At 45.4% G+C, this 23,804-nt stretch overlaps 1 protein-coding gene across 1 annotated transcript in view; it reads right to left on the bottom strand.

Moving 5' to 3' along the window:
- Nucleotides 1-23,206, bottom strand: part of NCAN (neurocan) — a gene marked incomplete at both ends in the record, with an annotated part of 110,716 nt that extends 87,510 nt beyond the window's left edge. Inside the window, 2 exons of the mRNA XM_081938741.1 lie at nucleotides 1,512-1,913; nucleotides 23,137-23,206. Of these exons, the coding sequence (XP_081794867.1) occupies nucleotides 1,512-1,913; nucleotides 23,137-23,206 (472 nt within the window). The remainder of the gene's footprint in view (nucleotides 1-1,511; nucleotides 1,914-23,136) is intronic.
- Between the last annotated feature and the right edge of the window lie 598 nt (nucleotides 23,207-23,804).

Below are 23,804 nucleotides of genomic sequence, written 5' to 3'. Positions count from 1 at the left end.
ATGTATGTAGGTACACACACACACACACACAATTTCCCCTGAAAATAAGACTGGATCTTATTTTCTTTTGGGCTCCAAAATAAGCATTAGGGCTTATTGGGGGGGGGGTGTTGACTTATTTTTTTCCATGTACAGAAGGCCCACTTCCTCGACTTGCTTAGGGCGGGACAGGAGGCTGCGTGGCTTGCCAGTGCTTCCACCGCAAGGCAGGTCAGAGGAGTTGCCCCACGTGCCATGTATCAGAGCCCCCGCACCAAGCCATCCACTCCCCAACACATGCCTCACCTTGTAGCCCTGGCACTAGCACACTGCTTGGCCTCCAGAATGAGCGGCAGAGGCTCTTAAGTAGGTCTTATTTTCAGGATAGGTCTTATTTTCAGGGAAACTGTGTGTATGTATGTACGTATGTATATATGTATGTATGTACCGTATTTTTCAGAGTATAAGAGGCACCAGTGTATAAGATGCACCAAGGTTTTGAAGAGGCAATTTTTTTAAAAAAGTAGGTAGGTAGATAGAGGGATAGAGAGAGAGAAAGAGCGAGAGAGAGAGAAATACACTAGGTAGGTAGGGAGAGAGAGAGTAGGTAGGTAGATGTTTCCAGGTGTATTTATCCATGTGCTGGAGAAGGAAATGGCTGACAATCTGAACCCCTAAGACTTTGTTTCTGCTGGCACAGCATTTGATCAATCTAATTCTCATCAATCACTTTAACTAAAGAGCTTTCTCAAAGGAAAAAAAAGTTTTTGCACTCTGCAAACCTCCCAAAAATGGCCCATTTTTTTTTAAAAAAGGCATGAATAGCCTTGGGGGTGCTTGCAGAGTGGTCCTCTGGGGGTGGGGAGGCCAAAAACAAGCAAAAAACCGGCCTGTTTTTTGCGCAAACGGGCCCGTTTTTTGTAAAAACAAATTACATGCATAGCCTTATGAAGGTTTATAGAGTGCTGCTGGGGGCTGGGGTGCAAAAAAAGGCCCATTTTCTGCCTCCCCCAGCCCCCAGGAGCTCTTTGAAAGCCTCCATAAGGCTCTGCACGGCCATTTTGGTGAAGGGGGGCGGGGCTTCGAGAGGCCAAGAATGCTGTATTCGATGTATAAGATGCACCCAGATTTTCAGCCTGTTTTTTGAAGAAAAAAGATGCGTCTTATACTCCGAAAAATATGGTGTATAATGTTATATATATAACATTATAATATATATATATGTGGTATATTTGTGCTGATAAATAAATAAAGGGAGACTAGTATAGATCTATTTCAAGCTATTTAGCTCTCATCATCTAGCCATACCCTTACTGGGAGTTGAACCTGGGCTGTATTACATATTAGGCAGATATGTTAGCCACTAAGCCACAGGCTCTCCTCCTTATCAGCTGAGCCAGGGAAATAGGTATGTATTTGTATTACAACCCCTGGTATGCCCAAGTATGGGAGGGAGCTCACTACTCCCCCTTTCTGTCCTTCGGCTTATTACAGATATATATATATAAAGATATACCGAGTCCTTTTCTTACCTGTAACTTCCAGAGGGACCAGGTCTTGCTCATCATGCATCCCAGTGACAATCTCACATCGATAAAGTCCTGCATCACTGGCCCGAGCAGACAGAAACAAGAGGGTGGCGTTTTCTCGGTGGTGGGGGTATCCAGGCAAGGCAATTCTACCCTCGTAGTTTTTGGAGATCTTCACCACGTTATCCTTGGCTACCAGCAAAGAGAGATTTTCCGGCTGTCCCGTGGCAGACTGTACTTTGCTCCACTTGATACGGGGGGGATCAGACAGTTCACTGGGATTTGATGGGCCGGAGCCTTTCAAGAGAAACAGGCACGGCAGAGACACCGGTTCTGCCAGCCCGACCCGCACCGGCTGATGGCTGGCTTTGTTGATATGGATCACTTTCCCAGGGTCCTGGGAACCTAGGACAAAATATGGCCATGAATTAGAGGAGATACATGCTCAGATCAAGGAAGTTTTGACCTAGGCTTCCCAAAAGCACGAAGCCGACTCCTCGTCCCGATAAAACCCCTTTTATTTAGTTTCAAAGTTAATTCCTCTCCAACAAAGTCCTGGCAAACAGTCTTTCAAGAGATTTCATAACTACAGACCTTTATCAGGCTTGGAGAGCTGGCAGGTGGATATCTTCAAAACACCATGCTGTAGCAGCAATTACTTGGCAAGAAGTCAGGAACAGATTTTCACCCTAATGAATTGAACTTATTGTCTCCTGCAAACTCCCCTCCCCTTTCGCTCCTCTTTATTCCCTATGGGAGGGGCCATTCACCATCCACCTGTGCCTTTACTCCTGAGTCAGCCCTTGTCCCTTAGCTGTTCCCTTCTCCTGGCAGCTCTGCGCATGTGCACACTGGGAACAGGCTCCAGCTGTTCTTCTGCCCCACTGATGTCTCACTCCAAAGGCAGCTGATAACTGTAAGATGGCCCTGGCCCCCTCTTTGCCTCCGACACAAAGCCCTCTTCCGAGCCTTCCCCAGACTCCAGGACTGGCCCATGTTCCTCCCCAACCTCCTCACTATCTGAATATGCTGCCAGATCTGCTGGTCACTGGTGGCCACAACAAAGAATGATTTTTTCTTGAAAGACTAACCTTTCAACCTGGTAAACACATGGCCCTGGCTGTTTTCACATATAAGTAGTCCTTGACTTACGACCATTCATTCAACGACTGTTCACCATTACAATGGCCCTGAAAAAAGTGACTTATGACTGGCGCTCAAACTTATGATTATTTCAGGTAGTCCTTGACTTAGAACCATTCATTCGAAAATACAATAGTGAATAATGGCCATTTTCTACCACTTATGACTGTTATAATATCCCCATGGTTACATGATCAAAATTCAGATGCTTGGCAACTGGATCATATTTACGACGGTTAAAGTCCTGGGGATATGTGATCCCCTTTTGCAACCTTCTGACAAGCAAAGTCAATGGCAAGCCATATTCCTTGCAGAGTCTGGTCGTTTGCATTCTTTTAGAAAGTTGTTGAGGCCACTTGAAGGCTACGACATCGTCTATCTCCAATTTGCAACACAGTCCTTTCAGCAGTTCCAAGAAGGCTCCACACCCATTTAAACTACTCAGGTGACCCTGAGGACACCGATAAACCTCCAAGTGACCTCAAGGACTCTCTAAAAGGATGCAAATGACCAGCTGTCTGCAAGGAGTATAAATCCTTCCGTTTTCCACCATCCAGACAAAGCTGAAGAAGCTTCTTGGATGAGAAGCAAAACATCTTCATAGAAAAACAAGAAAGTCCAGTTGCCTCTTGAAAAAGCACCTTTGGAACCAACTGAGTAGTCCTGTTGTCTCTGCAATCCTGTTGAATGCAATGAGCAAAAATCATTCTAGCCAAGGAGCTTCTTTCAAAATCCAGGATCACTGACATTAGAAATCAAGCTAAATAAATTGATCGGGGAGAGTAAGCAAGCACTGATTTTTCTAGAGAAACGCTACCTAGAAAGACAGTGTGGAGCAGTGTTTAAAGCAAGTGGTTGTCCTCTCTTACAAACTGAATTCCAAAAGTTCCCTAAAAGTGATTTCTGACCAGAGATCTTTCCCCTGGAAACTTGCCAAGCAGAAAGGGAAAAAAATGAGACCGTCAAGCCGGCCTCCCTCAGCAACCAAGAAAGAAACCACTTAACTCCATTTTGCAGAATTAAGAGTACTTTTACTGGTTATGAAAAGATAGCAGCTAAGCAAAGCAAGATCTGAGGCAAAAGCGCGCAAAATCATACATATCAATATGTGACCAAACCCCCTCCCCCTGGTAACCCTCATCCCAGTGCCCAATCTGCAAATCCCTTAGGTGTAATGTGAGTTCCATCTTCAAGGAGCATCATCAGGTTGGTATGCAGGACGGTTGGCCTTGACCAAAACCAAGCACTAGTCTCCAGCATGCGCAGTAGACGGTGAGACCAAAACTCCCGTTTTACAATCTCTCCTGTACTTAAACTTCCCCTCCCAAATACCAGGCCCCCCCCCCATTTCAATGGCAGCCGAAAGCAAATAGCGAAACAGAGGCTGACAGAGACTTTGTTTTAGTCCCACCCATCCCTGGTTTTGGCTCTACCCATCTTATGGTTCCCAAGAATTTATCTCTAAGAGATTGTGATCCTCCATTAGGGTTACTAATGGCGCGCCCTGCACTTACCAGCATCCAAAACGAGCCACGTGGGGGCTCCTGGGAGGGGTGGGGTGAGGTGGGCGGGGCCAGCCAGAAGTGGGTTTCTGCCAGTTCGCCCTGGATCGGGTGAACCAGTAGTGGCGGCTGCGGAAGGCTCCACCCACCCGGATGATTTTGCGTGTCCGGGTATGCAAGCGTGCGCAAGCGAACCAGTAGCAAAATAAATTGAAACCCACCACTGTACTAGACATCCAGCAAAAGGAATATAGAAGATAATAGTGTTGGAAGCAGGGTTGGGCTTCAAAGATTTTAGCAAGGGGTTCTCTGCCCAGTGCTGGGTCTTCATGGCCATGGTGGGCATGGCCTAGTCAGCCTGCTGCATCATGTTTGCCCTCCCCAGGCTCCAGAGGCTTTCCTCGAGCCTCCGGGAGGATGAAAACGTCCTTCCCAGCCTCCGGAGGCCCTCTTGAGACCAGAAATGGGCCTGTTTCTGTCCTTCCCAAACTTCCGGTAGGCCCATTTTTCACCCTTCTCGAACCTCCGTGCGCGCCCTGCACTTACCAGCATCCAAAACAAGCCACGTGGGGGCTCCTGGGAGGGGCGAGGTGAAGTGGGCGGGGCCAGCCAGGAATAGGATTTGCGGGTTCTCTGAACTGCACAGAATCTTAGCTAGAGGTTCTCCCTGTCAGAGTGGAAATTCAGCCCTGTTCCCCTCTTAGGGTAATTGTATTTAATGAGGGATGAACCATGGTTTTTCCTGGAAGTATACTTCATAATTAAGAAAAATAAACCCGAGATATATTCTGAGAAACACATTTTATTGTAAAGAAAATGAAAACAAAACTTACTAGCTAATGATGACATTTTGGCAGAGTTCCTGCCTACCTTCTTGGCGGGCGGACAAAGAAGAATAATGTGGAAAAGAACGTGGACATGCGTAGTGAGCTTAGTGATAAGAGTCAGATCAGTCTACCGTATGTCTTAGAGTTTAAGCACAGCTGGCAAACAAAAAATGCAGTGACACTACCAAACCCCTGCGAAGCCCCAGGAGCCCCCCCTCTGGTTGGAAGGGTTAGGCCTTGGTGGACTTCTAGTTCAACAGCTTGCTCAAGCAGGAGACCCTCTACCATTCTGGACGAACGGTTGTCTAGATTCTTGTTGAAAACCTCCAGTGATGGAGAACCCACAACTTCTCGAGGCAAGCTGTTCCACTGATTAACTGTTCTCACTGTCAAGAAAACTTCTCCTTAGTTCTAGGTTGTCTCTCTCTTTAATGATCTTCTACTCGTGACTTCTTCTCCAGCCCTCAGGTACTTGGGAGAATAGGTGAACCCACTCTTCTCTGTGACAGCCATTTAAGTACCCCGTTTTGGACCTAAGTACCCTCTTTTTGTTCTCTTCTCCTTTGTGCAACAGGCATAGCCTTGCAATCAAATTCTGTCCATTTTCTGAGTCATTTATCTATTTATTTGCACTGTTTCCCCAACAGTCGTCCTTTATAATTGTCGGCTTCATTCTTCCTTTCCCGTGTCCATCGACAGACATGACAGCCTAGATTTATGTTATTCAACTGATTTCCTGATTCCAGTAATTGGCTTCAATCCAGCCCATTCAAATCTGTGATCACTGTAATCTGTAGATCACATGACACCTTTTACGATTATCTGGTGAAATTTGAAAAGCACTTTGTTGTCAACCCTATATTACCACTGGCATCGGTTTTTGAAGATAAAGGTTTGTTGGAAAAATATGGGGATTGGAAAAACCAGTCTTTTTTGGTGCTGGAAAAAGTACTGTATTTTTCGGAGTATAAGACGCACCTTTTTCCCCTCAAAAAAGAGGCTGAAAATCTGAGTGCGTCTTATACACTGAATACAGCATTTTTTTGCTTCCCAAAACCCTGCCACCTTCACCAAAATGGCCGTGCATAGCCTTTAGGAGCCTTGCAGAGTGCTCCCGGGGGCTGGGGAGGGTAGAAATGAGAGAAAAATGGGCCTTTTTTGCTCAATTTTGCCCCCCCTCCCCCGGAGCACTTTACAAGCTTCCTAAAGGTTATTCATGCCCCTGGAAAAAGTACTGTATTTTTTGGAGTATAAGATGCACCTTTTTCCCCTCAAAAAAGAGGCTGAAAATCTGAGTGCGTCTTATACACTGAATACAGCATTTTTTTGCCTCCCAAAACCCCGCCACCTTCACCAAAATGGCCGTGCAGAGGCTTTAGGAGCCTTGCAGAGTGCTCCTGGGGGGCTGGGGAGGGTAGAAATGAGAGAAAATGGGCCATTTTTTGCTCAATTTTGCCCCCCCCCCAGGAGCACTCTACAAGCCTCCTAAAGGCTATTCATGCCCCTTTTTTTGAAAAGAAACTGTTAAGTCCTCAAGGCTACGACACCACTGACTATCATTGCCAGCCCCTGATTGGTTGAGACGCGAGCAGCCAGCTGACGGGAGAATGCAGCCATTCTATTGGTTCAGCGTCTGACAGCTCTAGTATAAAAGGGCTGTCAGCTGTCAAATGTTGCTGTTTGCCGGTTCGAGGTTTGCCTTACATTTTGCAGTGTTAAACTGTTAATAAAGGTTGTGTTAGCTTCAACCTGCCTTGCCTCAGTTCCTGCCTGCCTCATTCTCCCTACAGAACAGAAACGGGCCCATTTTTGCAAAAAACGGGCCGTTTTTCGGAGGTCTACAGAGTGCAAAAACTTTTTTTAAAAAAATTGCCTCTTCAAAACCTTGGTGTGTCTTATACTCCGGTGCGTCTTATACTTTGAAAAATACGGTAGTTTCATATATAGTGTGGAGAAATGTAGTCTGGATTCCCAGGAAGGAGGGGCTACATTCAAGAGGACAAAGAGACAGTGAGCTTTAGATAGTTTGGTCAGGAGGAAGAGAGTTAAAATGGCTCCTTCCTAGAAACTCTCAGAGTATAACTTTAATGATGAAGGTACGGGTAGTCCTCGACTTACAATAGTTCATTTAGTGGCCGTTCAAAGTTACATCACTGAAAAAAGTGACTTATGACCATTTTCCACACCTACAACCTTGTAGCATTCCCATGGTAGCATTCCCATGGTCAAATGATTTATATTCGGATGCTTGACAACTGACTCACATTTATGACAGATGCAGTGTCCAGGCGTTATGTAGTAATTGCCATTTGTGACCTTCTGACAAGCAAAGTCAGTGGGGAAACCAGATTCATTAACAACCGTGTTATTAATTTAACAACTGCAGTGATTCAAGTGGCAAGAAAAGTCGTAAAATGGGACAAACCTCGCTTAAGAAATTTCTCACTTAATAACATAACTTTGGGGTTCAATTGCGATCGTAAGTTGAGGAGTACTTGTCGTTTCTTAAGCTTGGCAAGATTCTGTCTATAGGTGAGGAGCAACTGTGTTTAGAAGTAACTCTGGATGCCTTTTTTGGTTTTGCAAGCTGACAACAGTACACGTTTGCCTAAGTACAATTTCTTTTTGCAATTTTTCACTGTTCAACCATTAGTATGTCCTCCCTTCTTCCCAGTCCACGTCCTTCTTTGCCTGCTCAGATATCTGGTTAACCATAACCAGGGGTGGGCTTCAAAAATGTCAACAACAGGTTCTCTACCCAGTTGCTGGGTGGGTGTGCCATGGTGGGCGTGGCCTATTCGGTCTCCTGCACAATGGCTGCGGGGGAGCGTTTTCACCTTCCCCAGGCTCCATAGGCTTTCCTCAAGCCTCTGGGACGGTGAAAACTGCCTCCTACAGGCTTCGGAGAGGCCCTCCAGAGGTCGGAAACAGGCCCATTTCCGACCTTCTGAAAGTTCCAGGAGGCCTGTTTTTCCCCCTCCCTCAGCCTCCGTTTGGGCCTTGCATCCATAACGGGCCACCTGGAGACTCCTGGGAGGGGAGCGGCGGGGTGGGCATGGCCAGCCAGGGGTGGGATTTGGAGGTACCAGCCATAATGTTAGCTACAGGTTCTCCCGAATCTTGGCGAACCCATAGCAGCCCACCCTGACCGTAACCTTCCTCAACAAAAATTAGTGTTCCCCAATGGATGGAATCATAAACGAAGCAAGTTGGCTGGGTTTGTCCAACATGCTAAGCCTCCAGCACCCGCGCATCCTAACGAGGATTAAAAGCACTCTTTGCATCTGTGAAGGTCTCTGCAAGTGTTATGAGATGCTGGCCTCTAAGCCCAACCTGCTTCCTAGTGGTGCTATGAGAATAAAGCCAGAAACAAATATACATGGAACCCACTTCTAGCTGAGGTAGTGGGTCGATTATTACCAACTGAGTTCAAACATGCTTGGAATGAACACATTTGTCCATCCTCTGACAAAAATGAAATAAATACATTTTTAAAAAAAAAAATCAAAGGGCAAACTCAATGGATCACTAGGTCTTTTTCTGCTGTGACTTTTCTATGTTTCTATGTCATCTTGAAATGAAGCATTGGCTACAGGACAGAGAGAGCCAGTTGCAATCGAAGCGTTTTTTTTCAGCACTGCGCAATGCTTTCGTGTCTGTTCTGAAGAGGTGCTTCAAAATAGGTAACGCGTGTGAACAAGCACCTCTTGGTTGAGTTTAGAAAAAAGACACAGCTGCTTAATGAGTTGCTTTATTGTTGCTTTTATGAATGCCAAGAGTCCCTGGAAGTCGGCAGAATTTAATATATTATATTCTTTTCTGTTCACAATAGGAAGACACAGCTGCCCGTTTATTAGCTGGCATTGGCCTCCATACACATCGATTTCTTCCCAAGAACTTGGGATGTTGTAATGTATTGGTGGAGCACATCAGGAATGGGTTGCTGCCGGCATTACTGTCAGTTCTCAATGTGCGTGCAACATGCATGCGTGTGTGCCAGATGTGCGCAACCTCCATGCGTGTGCGCCAGACACATGCAATGTGTGCGTGCATGCGCTGTTCAGCGTAAATTGTTCCGTGGGCATCGCCGAACAATTTACAGTGAACTGCACAATCACTAAAATGCAAAATGGCAGCGGGCAAGCGGCAGTGCGGGAACCGGTTCGGGGGCGTGGCGGGCCTGGGTCGCTACTGGTTTTGCAACTCAGACCTGCATTGTACTACCGTTTCGGCTGAACCGGTCTGAACCGGCAGCAACCCACCTCTGGAGCACATGTGAAGATCTAAGCCGTACGGCTTTTTGTGATTAACACATGGAAATATTATCAACGTGTAGATTTTTTAAAATTCCATTTAAAATTTTGAAGTATGTCTGGGTTAAGCTATCATCTTTCAATTTTGATCTTCAGATCTTAATACTTTGTGATCTTTTCCAATCCTTTGTCTTCTAGTCTACCATCTCCTTGTATCTCCACATCGATTATACACACACACACACAGACACCCCTATTCAACCACAGTTCAGTCTGGTGTATTATGAGCCAAGACTTTATCAGTTTGTATTTGGAAATGCCACAATATTTTGCTCTGCTCATTTTCAACTACTTTTTTCAACTCTACGTTCTCACCAATTTTTCATTACCAACACATGATAATTTTTACAGATGTTCCAGTGAATCATTTTGGCAACCGCGCTGTGTTGTTGTTTTTGTTTAATCATCAGTTTGCGCAATGTTCTTGCGCAAGCTGAGTGTCTAATCTATTGTTCCTTTTGCTTCTTTGCGCAATCTGCACTTTGAATCCATTTGATTATTTTTTTCAGTTCTGGCCTTGGTTGTATTCGTTCGAATAGCTTGCTCTTGCACAGCTAGAATCAAGCCTTCGGTTTCTTTTTAAAGTTCCGGTTGCAAGACATTGCCAGGTTTTATCTTTATCGTCTTTCCCCTTGGTCTTTTGTAGAAATTGATCCTGTACTGCAGGGGTGTCCAAACTTGGGAACTTTAAGATTTGTGGACTTCAACTCCCAGAATTCCCCAACTGGCTGGGGAATTCTGGGAGTTGAAGTCCACAAGTCTTAAAGTTCCCAAGTTTGGACACCCCTGCTGTACTGCATTCCTCCAACCAGGCTGCTTTAACCCATTGCCCTCCTTCTAGTTCCCTAATCTTCTGCCAGTTTCTGTGCAGCATCTCCTTTTACACTAAGGATGAGGTGAGGAAGTGAGGGGAATTTATTGCTAGAAGAAGTTGTTGGAAGATAAAACCCACCCCTCTCCTGGAGAAGTGAAATATTTTGGGATACACTAAAAAAGCAGAATATTTCCCCTAAAAAGAGAAGTAGAAACTCAAGAGAGGCACAAAACCCAGCTCTCCCCCATTTTTGCAAATGGACCATTAAGGCCTGAGCCAGTCTATTCTACATAACAGGCAGAGCCATTTCATTGCCACCACGTTTCAACCAAACTTAGCACACAGGCAGCCTACAAAGCTAGCTATGACCTCTGACAGGATACTCTTCCTGTGCCCCAGGAAGCTCAAAGCCCAGGAGCGGGTATAAAACAAAGGGACTTTCAGCAACTCGCCCCTTTTTTTCTTCACCCAAAATCTTGAAGCACGAGAACCCTTTTCTGCTCAGGAACTCAAGCCATGTAATTCTGCTCAGGAACTCAAGCCATGTAATTCTGTTCAGGAGCTCAAGCCATGCGATCCTCTCCACCATTAAACCATCTTTCCAAACAGCCTCCATGTTTCCAGTGTCTTTTTCCCCCACTTGGAACTGAACCCAGAAGGACATTTCTTCCAACAAGATGATTGTGAATAATACATCTAACTGCGAAAAGCTTTAAAAGGACTAATACTTTTGCTCCCTTTAACACCAGGTTTTAAGTTTTGAGAGGAACTAGGCAGGAGCATCCATGGGAGAGGACTTGTACAAAAAGTCAAGATGGCAACTAATAATTGGGTGACTAAAGCCCTGCCACATTTGCATGTGCGTCACATTTAATTTAATCTTAATTTAAGTTTAATTTAAGTTCAATTTAATTTAATATCATTTAATTTTTAATTTTAATTTGGGTTTAAATTAATTTAAGTTTAATGTGCTAATTTTAATTTATGAGGCTTTTTATGGCTTGGCACTGAGTTACTTATAGAGCCACATTTTCTCAGTAAAGTTGCCCCAACTACTGCATTTGTGCCAGGAGAAACATCTGGTTGAACCTCATTTTCCGGAGTCAGGAAGACTGAAATCCAGAAGCATTGTTTCATTCATTCATTCATTCATTCATTCATTCATTCATTCATTCATTCATTCATTCATTCATTCATTCGATGTATATGCTGCCCATCTCACTATCATGTGATTCTGGGTGGCCGACATGATAAAAACAGTATGATTTTCAGCCATGGAGACAGCCCAGTGGAATTACCTTTTGTTAGAAATAGGTCTGTGGAGATTCTCAGTTATCCACGTCATAGTTGCCTCAAAGATGCTTTTTAAAAAGGCCAGTTGCCTTTTGAAAAAGCAGCTTTGAGACTTTCTGTTGGAAGTTCTTTGGTCTCCAACGGTCTCTTGTGTTCTGGATAACATTGAAGACAGCTTTCGTGGAGGACTTATGAGGGTCCAATGGAACATACTTGTTGGAGGTTATAATTGTACTGTGTTTTTGTACTCTTATTGATATTGTATTTGTTTATTTTTGTGAGAATCGCTGAGATTGCAGCAGGCTGTCAATCTGATTAATAAATAAAATTAATCAAACAATTGTCCAGACTGGACTTTTGGGATACTGTCCCCAACGAGGATGCCCCTATTACCTATCTAGTAGCCACCAAAGAAGGAATTAGAATAGAATAGCAGAGTTGGAAGGGACCTTGGAGGTCTTCTAGTCCAAACCCCTGCTTAGGCAGGAAACCCTACACCACTTCAGACAAATGGTTATCTAATCTTTTCTTTAAAACTTCCAGTGTTGGATCATTTACAAGTTCTGGAGGCAAGTCGTTCCACTGATTAATTGTTCTAACTGTCAGGAAATTTCTCCTCAGTTCTAAGTTGCTTCTCTCCTTGATTAGTTTCCACTCATTGCTTCTTGTTCTACCCTCAGGTGCCTTGGATAATAGTTTGACTCCCTCTTCTTTGTGGCAACCTCTGAGATATTGGAACACTGCTATCATGTCTCCCCTAGTCCTTCTTTTCATCAGACTAGACATACCCAGTTCCCAGTTTTACAGTAGCCTTCCCCTGGAGTGGGGAGGGAATGGAGATTTTACAGTATCCTTCCCCTGCCCACCAAGCCATGCCCACAGAACCGGTAGTAAAAAGTTTTGAATCCCACCACCGCGCTGACTCCTTTACAGCCCTTGAACTGCCCCTGTGCACCCCTTCTTAGCTTTCTCTCCACCCATTATGCAGCTGTGGGCTATGCTGCCTCTTTTCTGACTGTTCCCTAGACAGCGTTTCTTCACCCTGATTCTCAAGGTCTTTCTCATATATCACTGCAGGTTGTCATGAGGCTGTCTTTATCTTGTCCCCCACGCTTGAGGGAGAGAGAAAGGCTTAAATTATCCCTCGCTGTACAATGATAAAGTTGTCTTTTTTTTTCTGACAGTCTCCAATGACAGTCTCCAGAGAATAAAATCTGTTCGGCTATGTCATCCATTACCCTGAGGGAAATCTCACGGGTTGCCTTCAAACACCATCGGTCTGGAATGCGGTGACACAAGTAGAGGTAGTCCTCGACGTGCGACCACAGCTGAGTCCAGAATTTCCATTACTAAGCGAGACAGTTGTCAAGAGAGAGCTTTGTCCCATTTTACGACCTTTCTTGCCACAGCTGCTTAGGGAATCACTGCAGTTGTTCAGTCAGTAACACAGTTGTTAAGTGAATCTGGCTTCCCCCTTGACTTTGCTTGTCAGAAGGTCGCTAAAGGTGATCGCATGACCCTGGGACACTGCAACCGTCGTAAGTACATGCCAGTTGCCAAGCATTCAAATTCCGATCATGTGACAGTGGGGATGCTGCAACAGTCATAAGTGTGAAAAATGGTCATAAGTCACTTTTTTCAGTGCCGTTGTAAGTTTGAATGATCATAAGTCAAGGACTACATATAGTTATGAGCGCGCTTCAATATACGCATCTAATGCTTCTACTTGGTGAGTTTTACTGGTGGCCAGTTGGCTTCAGGGAGGGATGGGTTGCTGCTGGCATTAAGGCACACAAAAAAACTTGCGAGTTACTATCTACTCGGCTGACCCGGTCCAAACCGGTAGGAACCCACCTCTGGCTTCAGGTTGCAATTGATGGACATCTCTAAAGCTGTTCATGGCTTAGGTAAAGGTAAAGGTTCCCGTTGCACATAAGTGCTAGTCGTTACTGACTCTAGGGGGCGGTGCTCATCTCCATTTCTAAGCTGAAGAGCCAGTGCTGTCCGAAGACGTCTCCATGGTCCTGTGGCTGGCATGACTAAACGCCGAAGGCACACAGAACGCTGTTACCTTCCCACCAAAGGTGTTTTCTATTTTTCTACTTGCATTTTTTACGTGTTTTCGAACTGCTAGGTTGGCAGAAGCTAGGACATGTAATGGGAGCTCACTCTGTTACACAGCACCAGGGATTTGAACTGCTGAACTGCCGACCTTTCTGATTGACAAGCTCAGCGTCTTAGCCACTGAGCCACTGCAGCCTTTCGTTCATGGCTTAGGATCTCATTATCCACAGAACCGTGTCTCTCTAAGTATCTCCAGTTGTCTCTCTTTGTCTCATAAGATCCAGTAGGATCAGCATGTTCTGGATCGACTCAATGAAGAAATGTCACTTTTATGGGATGCTGGAGGTACCGTATTTTTCGGAGTATAAGACCCACCAGAGTAGAAAACGCACCAAGATTTTGAAGAGGCAAATTAAAAAAAATGTGCACTCTGCAGACTTCCCAAAAACAGCCCATTTTTTTTTCAAAAAAAGAGCATGAATAGCCTTTAGAGTGCTTCTGGGGGGAGGGAGGCCAAAAAAGAGCAAAAAACAACCCGTTTTTCATGAAAACCGGCCTGTTTTTTTTCAAAAGAAGGGCATGCTTAGCCTTTAGGAGGCTTGCAGAGTGCTCCTGGGGGGGGGGGGCACAATTGAGCAAAAAAGGCCCATTCTTCTCTCATTTCTACCCTCCCCAGCCCCCAGGAGCACTCTGCAAGGCTCCTAAAGGCTATGCACAGCCATTTGGGTGAAGGGGTGGGGTTTCGGGAGGCCAAAAATGCTGTATTCAGTGTATAAGACGCACCCATATTTTCAGCCTCTTTTCTGAGGGGAAAAAGGTGCGTCTTATACTCTGAAAAATACAGTATGCCTTTCTGTTACTCCCGTCTTCAGAAACAGAAACAAAGCACCAGACCCACCTGTGTAGAGTATAAACTAGCTACTTTATTGCTCAAAGCTTATTTCGCAGCAATCTTCTCAGGGTGGCAGTTTGCCCCTGGGAAAAACTAGATAAGGTCCAATGGCACTCGAGGGAGTCAGATCTTGCCCTCTTGTGTCTAAGGCAGTGATTCCAGACTGATACCCTGCTTGACCCCTCCTCCCAACTGGGACAGTGCCACTCCAACAATCCTGCCCTGAGGCCCTTGTTGCCTTAGCTTTACTGGCATTCATGAAGGGCATAAGGACCTGACTTATCCAGAAAACCTTTGGCCAGCGAGGGTTCTGATCTCACCAGTTTGTCATGCCGTTTTATTTTTAATATTTGCTGAATAGTGGTTTGTTGTTTCTGGTCACTTAATGTTCTTTTGTTTAACTTTTCCTGAATGTTATTTGAAGTTAAATCTCTCTCTTTCTCTCAGCCCAAGAGCTAGCATGGAGCTGTTACGAAAACATTGGTCTAATTCCCCCTTCAGCCTTTAAGCTCATTGGTCGACAGTCCCTCCCTCTCAGCCCAAGAGCCAATGAAATGGAGTAGGGGAGGGGCTGGACTAGACATGGGAAACCCAGGTTCTAATCCAGGGGTGTCAAACTTGCGTTGTCATGTGCTTGTTACATGATGTATTGTGACTTTTCCCCCTTCACTAAACCAGAGGTGGGCATGACGCACCCAGCCTGTGGGCCATGAGTTTGACACCCCTGTTCTAGTCCCTTTCACCCTCGAAACTCATTGGCTGAATTTGGGCCAGCCCCTCCCTCCAAGTGCAAGAGCCAATCAGGTGGAGTGGGGAAGGGGCTGGACTAGATATGGGAAACCCAGGTTCTAGTCCCCTTTCAGCCTCAGAAGCTCATTGGTTGAATTTGGGCCAGCCCCTCCCCCTAAGCCCAAGAGCCAATCATGTGGCATGGGGAAGGAGATGGATTAAATATGAGGAACCTAGGTTCTAGTCCGCCTTCAGTCTCAGAAACTCATTGGTTGAATTTGGGCCAGACTAGTGGTGCAATTAAGCCAGTTCTATCCGGTTCGGGCGAACCAATAGTGATGGCGGTGGGAGACTCTGCCCACCCGCCCTGATGTCATCACGTCTTGTTTTTGACGCTCTGCGCATGTGCACTCACGTTTGTGAACTGGTAGCAAAGATAAGTTGATTTAACCCCTGGGCCAGATCCTCCCTCTCATCCCAAGAGCCAATCAGATGGAGTGGGGAAAGGGTGGACTAGGAATGGGGAGACTGAGGTTTTAATTCCCCCCCCTCCCACTTTGCCTTAGAATCTTCCTAGGAATCTTTGGGCCAATCTATCCTTCTCAGCTTTAGACTGGGAAATCGAAAGGTGCCCCAGAAATGGATAGGGGTTAACCACTTCTGAAAATTTAATTGAAATTAAAGTAATTCAATTTAGGTACCAACTTCAGGCAGTGTTTACATCGAATACATTACATTAAAATGTTGTCAAGACAACTGCCTGCACCTGTGGACACAGTCACCAGAAAGCAAGACTGCCTCAAAAGACTACAACAACAAAAATGGTAGTTGTAAAACAAACAAACAAACAAGTGTGGAAACTGGTTATATGATCAAGAACAGAGGCCACTGAGGCAGTGAGGACCCATCTGGTTTGTTCTGACCTAGGCCTCCCAAGATCACGAAGCTGACTCCTCGTCCCGATAAAACCTCTTTTATTTCTGTTAAAGGGAATTCCTCTCCAGCAAAGTCCTGGCAAACAGTCTTTCAAGAGATTTCACAACTACAGACCTTTTATCAGGCTTGGAGAGCTGCCAGGCTGATATCTTCCAAATGCCAAGCTGTAGCAGCAATTACTTGGCAAGAAGTCAGGAATAGATCTTCACCCTAAGGAATTGAACTAAATTCTCTCCTGCAAACTCCTCATTCCGTATGGGAGGGGCCATTCACCATCCTCCTGTGGCTTTACTCCCAAGTTGGCCCTTGTTCCTTAACTGTTCCCTTCTCCTGGCAGCTTTGCGCATGCACACATTGGGAACAGGCTCCAGCTGTTCTTCTGCCCCACTGATCTCCAACTCCGAAAGGTAGCTGATAACTGACGGACGGCCCTGGCCCCATCTCTTGCCTCCGACACAGAGCCTTCATCAGAGCCTTCCCCAGACTCCAGGACTGGCCCATGTTCCTCCCCAACCTCCTCACTGTCCGAGTCTGCCACCAGCTCAGCTGGCCACTGGTGGGCGACAACATAGTTATTTGCAAATTCAAAGATGGCATGCATGCACTTTAGCCACTTAGAAAAACCCAAAGGGGGAAGAGAGAGAGAGAGGGAGGGAGGGAGGGAGGGAGGGAGATAGAAACAGAGATAGATCCAACCTTCTGAACATTTTGGGGGGGAGAAAATCACATTCCTCCCTACGTGTATGATATGACACCCCCACTTTGGATTTTTCGTTCAAAGGTTCTCTGTGGAACTGTGAATATTGCATCCTTTTCTTTTTGAAGAAGCAAACATAGTCAAGGACACTTACTGAGTGGTACGATCTGCTTCCAAATATGGTTATTAAGGAACATAAAATGCAAAAAGGTCTATTTGGTTGGTAGGTATATTCATTCCGTTAGTTATTAACTTGATACATGGCCTCTTCCTCTTTTAGCAGGCAATTGGGGCTACATTCAATAAAATATTGATTACATTTTACCATGCTACCAAGGAGGGCAAAGAATTCAAAAAGGAGGTTTATGCTACCTTAATGCAATTAAGGGGTGATCCTGAAACATCATGCAGCATTTTTGAAAAGCACGGGGTCAAGGAGAGTTTTTATTATCTATTTAAAGCAGAGCAAGGAGGGGAGGAAACAGCTGAACTGTATAGTACTTGGTAGATCCCTTCAAACCAGCTGCCTAATAAATTACATGTAGTCCTACTTGTTTAGTGATCTTTCAAGGTTATTTTTTTCCCAAAGTTTTAACATTCATATAATATAATCCAAAGTATACCATTACATCTTGACAAATATTTTTTGAATATTCAATAATATATCAATTCCTCTTTCCATCAAGCCTCCTCACTTTTTATTTACTCTTCTGCTTTCCATACACCATATTATAGTCTAAATCCTTCTCCTTTCCCTACCTCTTTTCTTCCTTCTACCATCTCTTTCTTCTCTACTTCCCCTTGCTCTCTCTCTCTCCTCTCCCCTCTTTCCATACCTTCCCTTTCTCCTTCTCTTTTCCTCCCTTCTGCTTCCCTCTCTCCTGTCTCCTCTCTCTCTCCTTCCCTCTCTTTATCTCCCTTCCAGTCTCTATTTTGCATAGTGTATTTCTGTCTTTTAGCAAACCCCATTCAATATCAGTGGCATTAATAATTATATTCCAAAAACTATTTTCCATATTTCTGATTTTACATACCTTCTCCTTTTAAAGGTATACTTTTATACAAACTCCATTTGTTTCCTCCCCCACTCCCCCACAACCTCTTTTTTGCCCAAAGTGTGAGACGGATTTTAGTGACCTTTCAAAATTATGACAGCACTGAAAAAAGTGACGTATGACCAGTCCTTGCGCTTATGACTGCCATAGTATCCTGCACAGTCATGTGATCGGTATTCAGGTGGTATGATGACCCAGGGCGTGGCACGAAAAAAACTCAGCCAGAGAACAGGTCTAACTCCTCTTTATTGCTCCAACTTTGCCCCCAAAAGTCCCCCTGTTTACTACAAGTCCTGGACCAAAGCTCTCACACGCACTTACATAAGTCTCTGGCTGTGAGTAGTCCTGTAAGCCAGGTTAGCCAAACAGTAACCAGGGCCAGCAACCCAGTAAGCCAGGTTAGCCAAACAGCAACCAGAACAGGAAGTTCAGCGAAGCAGGCAAACCCCAAAAGACAGAGCACAGTAATATCCAGGCATCGGCAAGTGCACACAAGACTCCACAGATTCAATGCTTGTTCCCGACAAATGCCCGTCCCACCAGCACTTCCTTACATCTCAGTCCCCAGATGTGCCTTGTGAAGGGGGTGGGACACTCTCCTCCTCATAGCTGGCTCAGTCTGCATTGTTCTCGCCTTCTCTCTTCTCTCCGTGCTCTAGGATCAGGAGCAGGTGGTCCTTGCTCTTTGTCTGAGCCCTACCTCTCCTGCACCTGCCTGTTTGCAGGATTTTCTAATCCTAAAAAGCCTTGTCAGGACTGACTCTGCCTTTCCCCAGTTTCCTCAAGACCAACAGAGCCACCCACTCGATCTCTTGCCAGCTCATCTTCTGATTCAGACTCAGATGGGGGGCATGACAGGTGGTGGGCAACCAGCATATACTTACGACAAGATCATATGAATCACCATTTGTGACCTTCCTAGCCAGCTTCCAATAAGCAAAGTCAATGGGAGAAAGCTGAAATTGCTTAACAACCAAGTGATTCATTTAACAACAGCGGTGATTTGCCTAACAAGCACGACCATGGAGATGCCGCTATGGTTGTGTGAAAAATGGTCATAAGTCACTATTTTCGGCTGTGACTGGTCATTAATTTGAATGGTCATTAAACTAACTGCCGTAAGTTGAGGACTACCTGTATTTAAAGCAAGCTGGAATCTATGGGATTTTTCCAGAGCATGAAAACATAGTTTTTTTCCTTCTACAAAAAACATAATCTCTCATGGAATATGACAGCTGTGTTTGATGGTGGGGCAGAGACCAACACGGACAAAACCATCTCATTTCTCATTTCTCCCCCTCCCCATGTCTTTCCTCCCCACTTCCCCACTCAGAAGGCTTCTGATAGAGGGAACTGAATCATAGCACTTAGCAATAACAGAATTCTATAGTGCTTTACAGCCCTCTCTAAGCAGTTTACAGAGTCAGCCTATTGCCCCCAACAATCTGGGTCCTCATTTTACCCACCTTGGAAGCAGTGACGTGCGGTGAGGTTTATGGCTGGTGAGGCACTGACCCAATGGTGGGTTTCAAATTTTTTTAGACTTGTGGACTTCAACTCCCAGAATTCCACAGCCAGGCATGCTCAGTTCCAATTTAAAGCGACAGCATTTGTTTTTCTCCTTTGCGAAAGAAGATTCCTTCTTTCTTTTTCTTCTCCTTTCCCCTCCTTCCTCCCTCTCTCCCTCCCTCCCCCTCTCTCAAACACACACACACACACACACACACACACACAAGTTGGATTAGACTACACACACTTTCCCCCAGCCCCAAAGGATCCAGCCCAGCTTCACTGATTACAGGTTTGAAAAGGCAACGTGTCTCTGCCTGCAATCAAACTACACTTTGAAGTTTGAAGTTTGAATTCCTCCCCCTCCCTCTGACCTACATGTACTTTTCCAGCTGTTTCAGAGAGGATTTCAACTCTGCTCTTGCCTCGGGTCCTCTGAAGAAGCCCCACCCAAACGAGCGCCCTCTACTGTGAGGCAGGAGAACTGCGTGCCTCACTTACATCAGGAATGTTTAGGCTTTTAACCCTTACTTAACTCTGCTCGAGTGATCATAAAACGCCTAAAGTCAGACTAGATGAGGCATGCAGTTCTCCTGCCTCATAGTAGAGGGCGCTTTTTAGAGGCTTTTTTAAACAGTTAAGCAGGGTCATCCACGGTGAGGCAGCAACTAGCTCAGCCTGACCTCAGCTCTTGCCTTTTTCCTTTTACATTCTTTTTTCTTTTCATGATGACAGTGGTGAGGCTGTGCCTCCCCTGCCTCCCCTGACTGCACGTCACTACTTGGAAGGATGGAAGGCTGAGTCAACCTTTTGGCCTCCGTGCATCACGTTTTTGGCCTCCGCATGCCCGTTTTGGGCCACTAAGCATCACATTTGGCCAGTTCCGGCTAAAAATGTGCCACAAGGAGGCCAAAAACAACATGTGCGGAGGCTGAAAACGCGATGCATGGAGGCCCAAAACGGCCAAAGGGTGGCGGCCAGTGGGTGGATGGGGCTTCAGCAACATTTGGTGTATAAGACGCACAGACATTTCTACCCACTTTTTTGGGGGGGATGCATCTTATACTCCGAAAAGTACGGTAAGTAGAAGCCACATATTGCTAATTTAACCGATTAATATAATCATCCTCTTTCTAAGAAAAAGACAGGTGAAAGTGTGTGTGTGTGTGTATGTGTGTGTGTGTGTAGTCAGCGCAGAATTGTACAATTAGGAACCTAATATTTTGAGCCAGAGAGCGGTTTGTTGGGTATTGAATGGTAGCAAGAAAAGGACGTCCAGCTGACATTAGTGGGGAGTATTTTGAAGCTGTGTTTCCTTTCTTTTACCTTCATTCTTTATTCATGCTTTCTTACAGTTACCATTAATAATTAATTGCCTGTATATTATTTGCAACTTGGAGTTGACTACTCGTGTATGGCTTACTTCCTCTGAGTGGCTTGAGAAGGAGAGAGCTTTGGTCATGTGTAGGGGGGGGGCAGCTCTTGGCGCATGGGGATGAGAAGGAGATGCTGGTTGCTGAAGAATTCAAGGGAACCCTGTAGATCTTCCCATTGCTGAACCAGTCTATCTGGGAGCAGGGAGAGGGTTGGGGGCAATCTGTAGAAAGGGGTGATAACAAAAGGGTCAATCTATTTCCTAAAGCACCAGAAGATGGGAGAAGAAAAAATAGATGGAAACTGATCAAGGAGAAAACCAACTTAGAACCGAGGAGAAATTTCTTGACAGTGAGCAGGAATTCCATTAAGCAGTGGGACGACTTGCCTTCAAAAGTTGTGAGTGCTGCAATACTGGAGGTATATAAGAACAGATTAGACAAGCATTTGCCTGAAATGATATAGGGCAGTGATGGCGAACCTATGGCACGCGTGCCACAAGTGGCACGCGGAGCCATTTGTCAGGGCATGCGGGCGCTGGCCAGCTGAGTTCACCTTTTTAAAAACCATTTCTCGCCCTCCCCAGGCTCCATAGGAGTCACTTCCGGTTTGCTCGGAGGGTGGTTTTAAGCGCTCCGAAGCCTTCAGGGACCATCCGGACGGTCCCTGAAGCCTTTGGAGCGCTCAAAAGGATCCTCCAAGCAAACTGGAAGTCACTTCCGGTTTGCTCGGAGGGTGGTTTTAAGCGCTCCGAAGGCTTCAGGGACCGTCCGGACAGTCCCTGCAGCCTCCGGAGGGCCTCCGGGGGGGGGGGGAGGCTCTTTTCTCCCTCCCCAGGCTCCTATAAAGCCTCTGGAGCCTGGGGAGGGCGAAAAAAGCATGCAAAAATGGGGGGAGCGCGTTGTCCACGCATGCGCATTGGGGGGGGGGTGTCATGCATTGCATTATGGGTGCGGCACGCCCGCACACAATCCCCCTGCGCTCCCCCCACTTGTGGCACGCCAAAAAAGGTTCGCCATCGCTGATATAGGGTTTTCTGCTTGAGCAGGGGTTTTTAACAGATTAACAGTGTCTGAAGGGACCTTCTAGGTCATCTAGTCCACCACCCCCACTCAAGCAGGAGACCTACACCATTTCTGACAGATGGCAGTCCAGCCTCTTCTTGAAAGTCTCAAGTGATGAAGCCCCCACAACTTCCGAAGGCAACTTCTGTTCCATGGGTTGATTGTTCTCACTGTCATAAAGTTCCTCCTTATTTCTAGGTTGAATCTCTCCTTGATCCGTTTCCATCCATTATTCCTTGTCTGGCCTTCAGGTGCCTTGGAAAATAGTTTGACCCTCTTCCTCTCTGTGGCAGCCCCTCAAATATTGGAACACTGCTATCATGTCTCCCCTGGTCCTTCTCTTCACTAGTTGGACAGAAGACCTTCCCAGGTCCCTTCCGGCACTGTTATTCTGAGAACATTCTTCTTAAATTCAAATTGAGATGAGCATTGAAGCGATTGGACTTAGGAAAAAGCAGGATGGAAAAATGATGGATTTGTGTTCTGGTGTTGGGGGAGATTCCTCACAATACAACGGACAGCCAACAAATAGAAGTATCTTGACAAACTTGAACATTGGGCACTATCTAATAAAATGAAATTCAATGGTGAAAAGGGTAAGGTTCTACATTTAGGCAAGAAAAACGAAATGCACAGGTACAGTATAGGTAGTACCTTGCTCAATAGTAGTAACTGTGAAAGGGATCTTGGAGTCCTAGTGGACAACCATTTAAATATGAACCAGCAGTTGCCAAAAAAGCCAACACAGTCCTAGGCTGCATCAACAGAGGGATAGAATCAAGATCATGTGAAGTGTTAAATACCCCTTTATAATGCCTTCGTAAGGCCACACTTGGAATACGGCATTCAGTTCTGGTCGCCACGATGTAGAAAAGATGTGGAGACTCTGGAGAGAGTGCAGAGAAGAGCTTCCCCATTGACTTTGCTTGTCAGAAAATTGCGTGACTCTGGGACACTGCAACCGTTATAAATACAAGTCAGTTGTCAAGCATCTAAATTTCAATCATGTAACCATGGGGATGCTGCAATGTTGTAAGTGTGAAAAACGGCCATAAGTCAGTTGTTTCAGTGCCACTGTCACTTTGAATGGCCTCTAAATGAACTTGTGAGTCAAGGACTACTTGTACGTATTGAAAGAGTGTCATTAAGAAATTCCCAACAGATCAAAGAAAAATCCATCAAAATAGAAAAATGTTCAGAAGCCGAGAGCCCAGAACACAACTTCAAATAGCATCTAAACAGATTTTTTTCTGGGAACCCAGAAGCACCTGGGAAGAGCAGAAAGTCAATAGAATTCCCCCCCCCCCTAATTTTTCATCATTGGGATTTCAGCATTACAGGCAGAGAGATAAATTCTCTCCAGATAAATCAAGCTACTCACACACCCCTATCATTTCCCACAATGGTTTCACTCACCCAGAACTGAGAGAGGGAGGAGATAGCCAAGCAGGAACCAGCAGCCGACATCTTGCATTGGATGGACCATCCTTAATCTGGAAAAATAAGGAGGAGGGAAAACATGAACCTCCAGTAGCACAAATTGTTCTCTTTGTACATATTTTTCCTTCCCTAAATACCCCTCTTTCCTTCTATCCCCTTTTCTACCCTGCATTGCATTTTCTTCCTTCTTTCATGCAGTGCATTTCTTTCTTTACCTTCAAAATGTTTTTACTTCCTCATTCCTTCTCATTCCCCTCTTCTCTCCTTCCCTTCCCCTTTCTTTCCTCTTCCCTTCCCTTTTTCCTTTCCATTCCCTTCCTTTAAAATGTTCTTTTACTTCATCCTTCGTTTCTTTTTCCTTCTTCCATTCTCATTCCCCTCTTCCCCTTTCCTTTCTTCTTTCCTTTTCTTTCCTTTTCCCTTTCTTTCCCTTTCCCTGTCTTTTTTTCTCCCTCCCTCCTTCCTTCCCTCCCTCCCTCCCTCCCTATTTGCTTTCCTTTTAATCTCCCCCTTTACCCACTCTTTACTTTCTTCCATACTGCTCCTCCTCTTCCTCCTTTATTTTCTCCAGCACCACATTTTCCCACTCATTTCCTTATCCTACCCACTCGCCCCACAGATGCACAGGCTGGGCTCTGCCTATT

Source organism: Natrix helvetica (assembly GCF_964273705.1).
Source record: "Natrix helvetica genome assembly, chromosome: 1".
In the NCBI taxonomy this organism is placed as follows: Eukaryota; Metazoa; Chordata; class Lepidosauria; order Squamata; family Natricidae; genus Natrix; species Natrix helvetica.
Note: the sequence above shows the minus strand (reverse complement) of the source record. Positions and strands in the feature narration are given on the sequence as shown.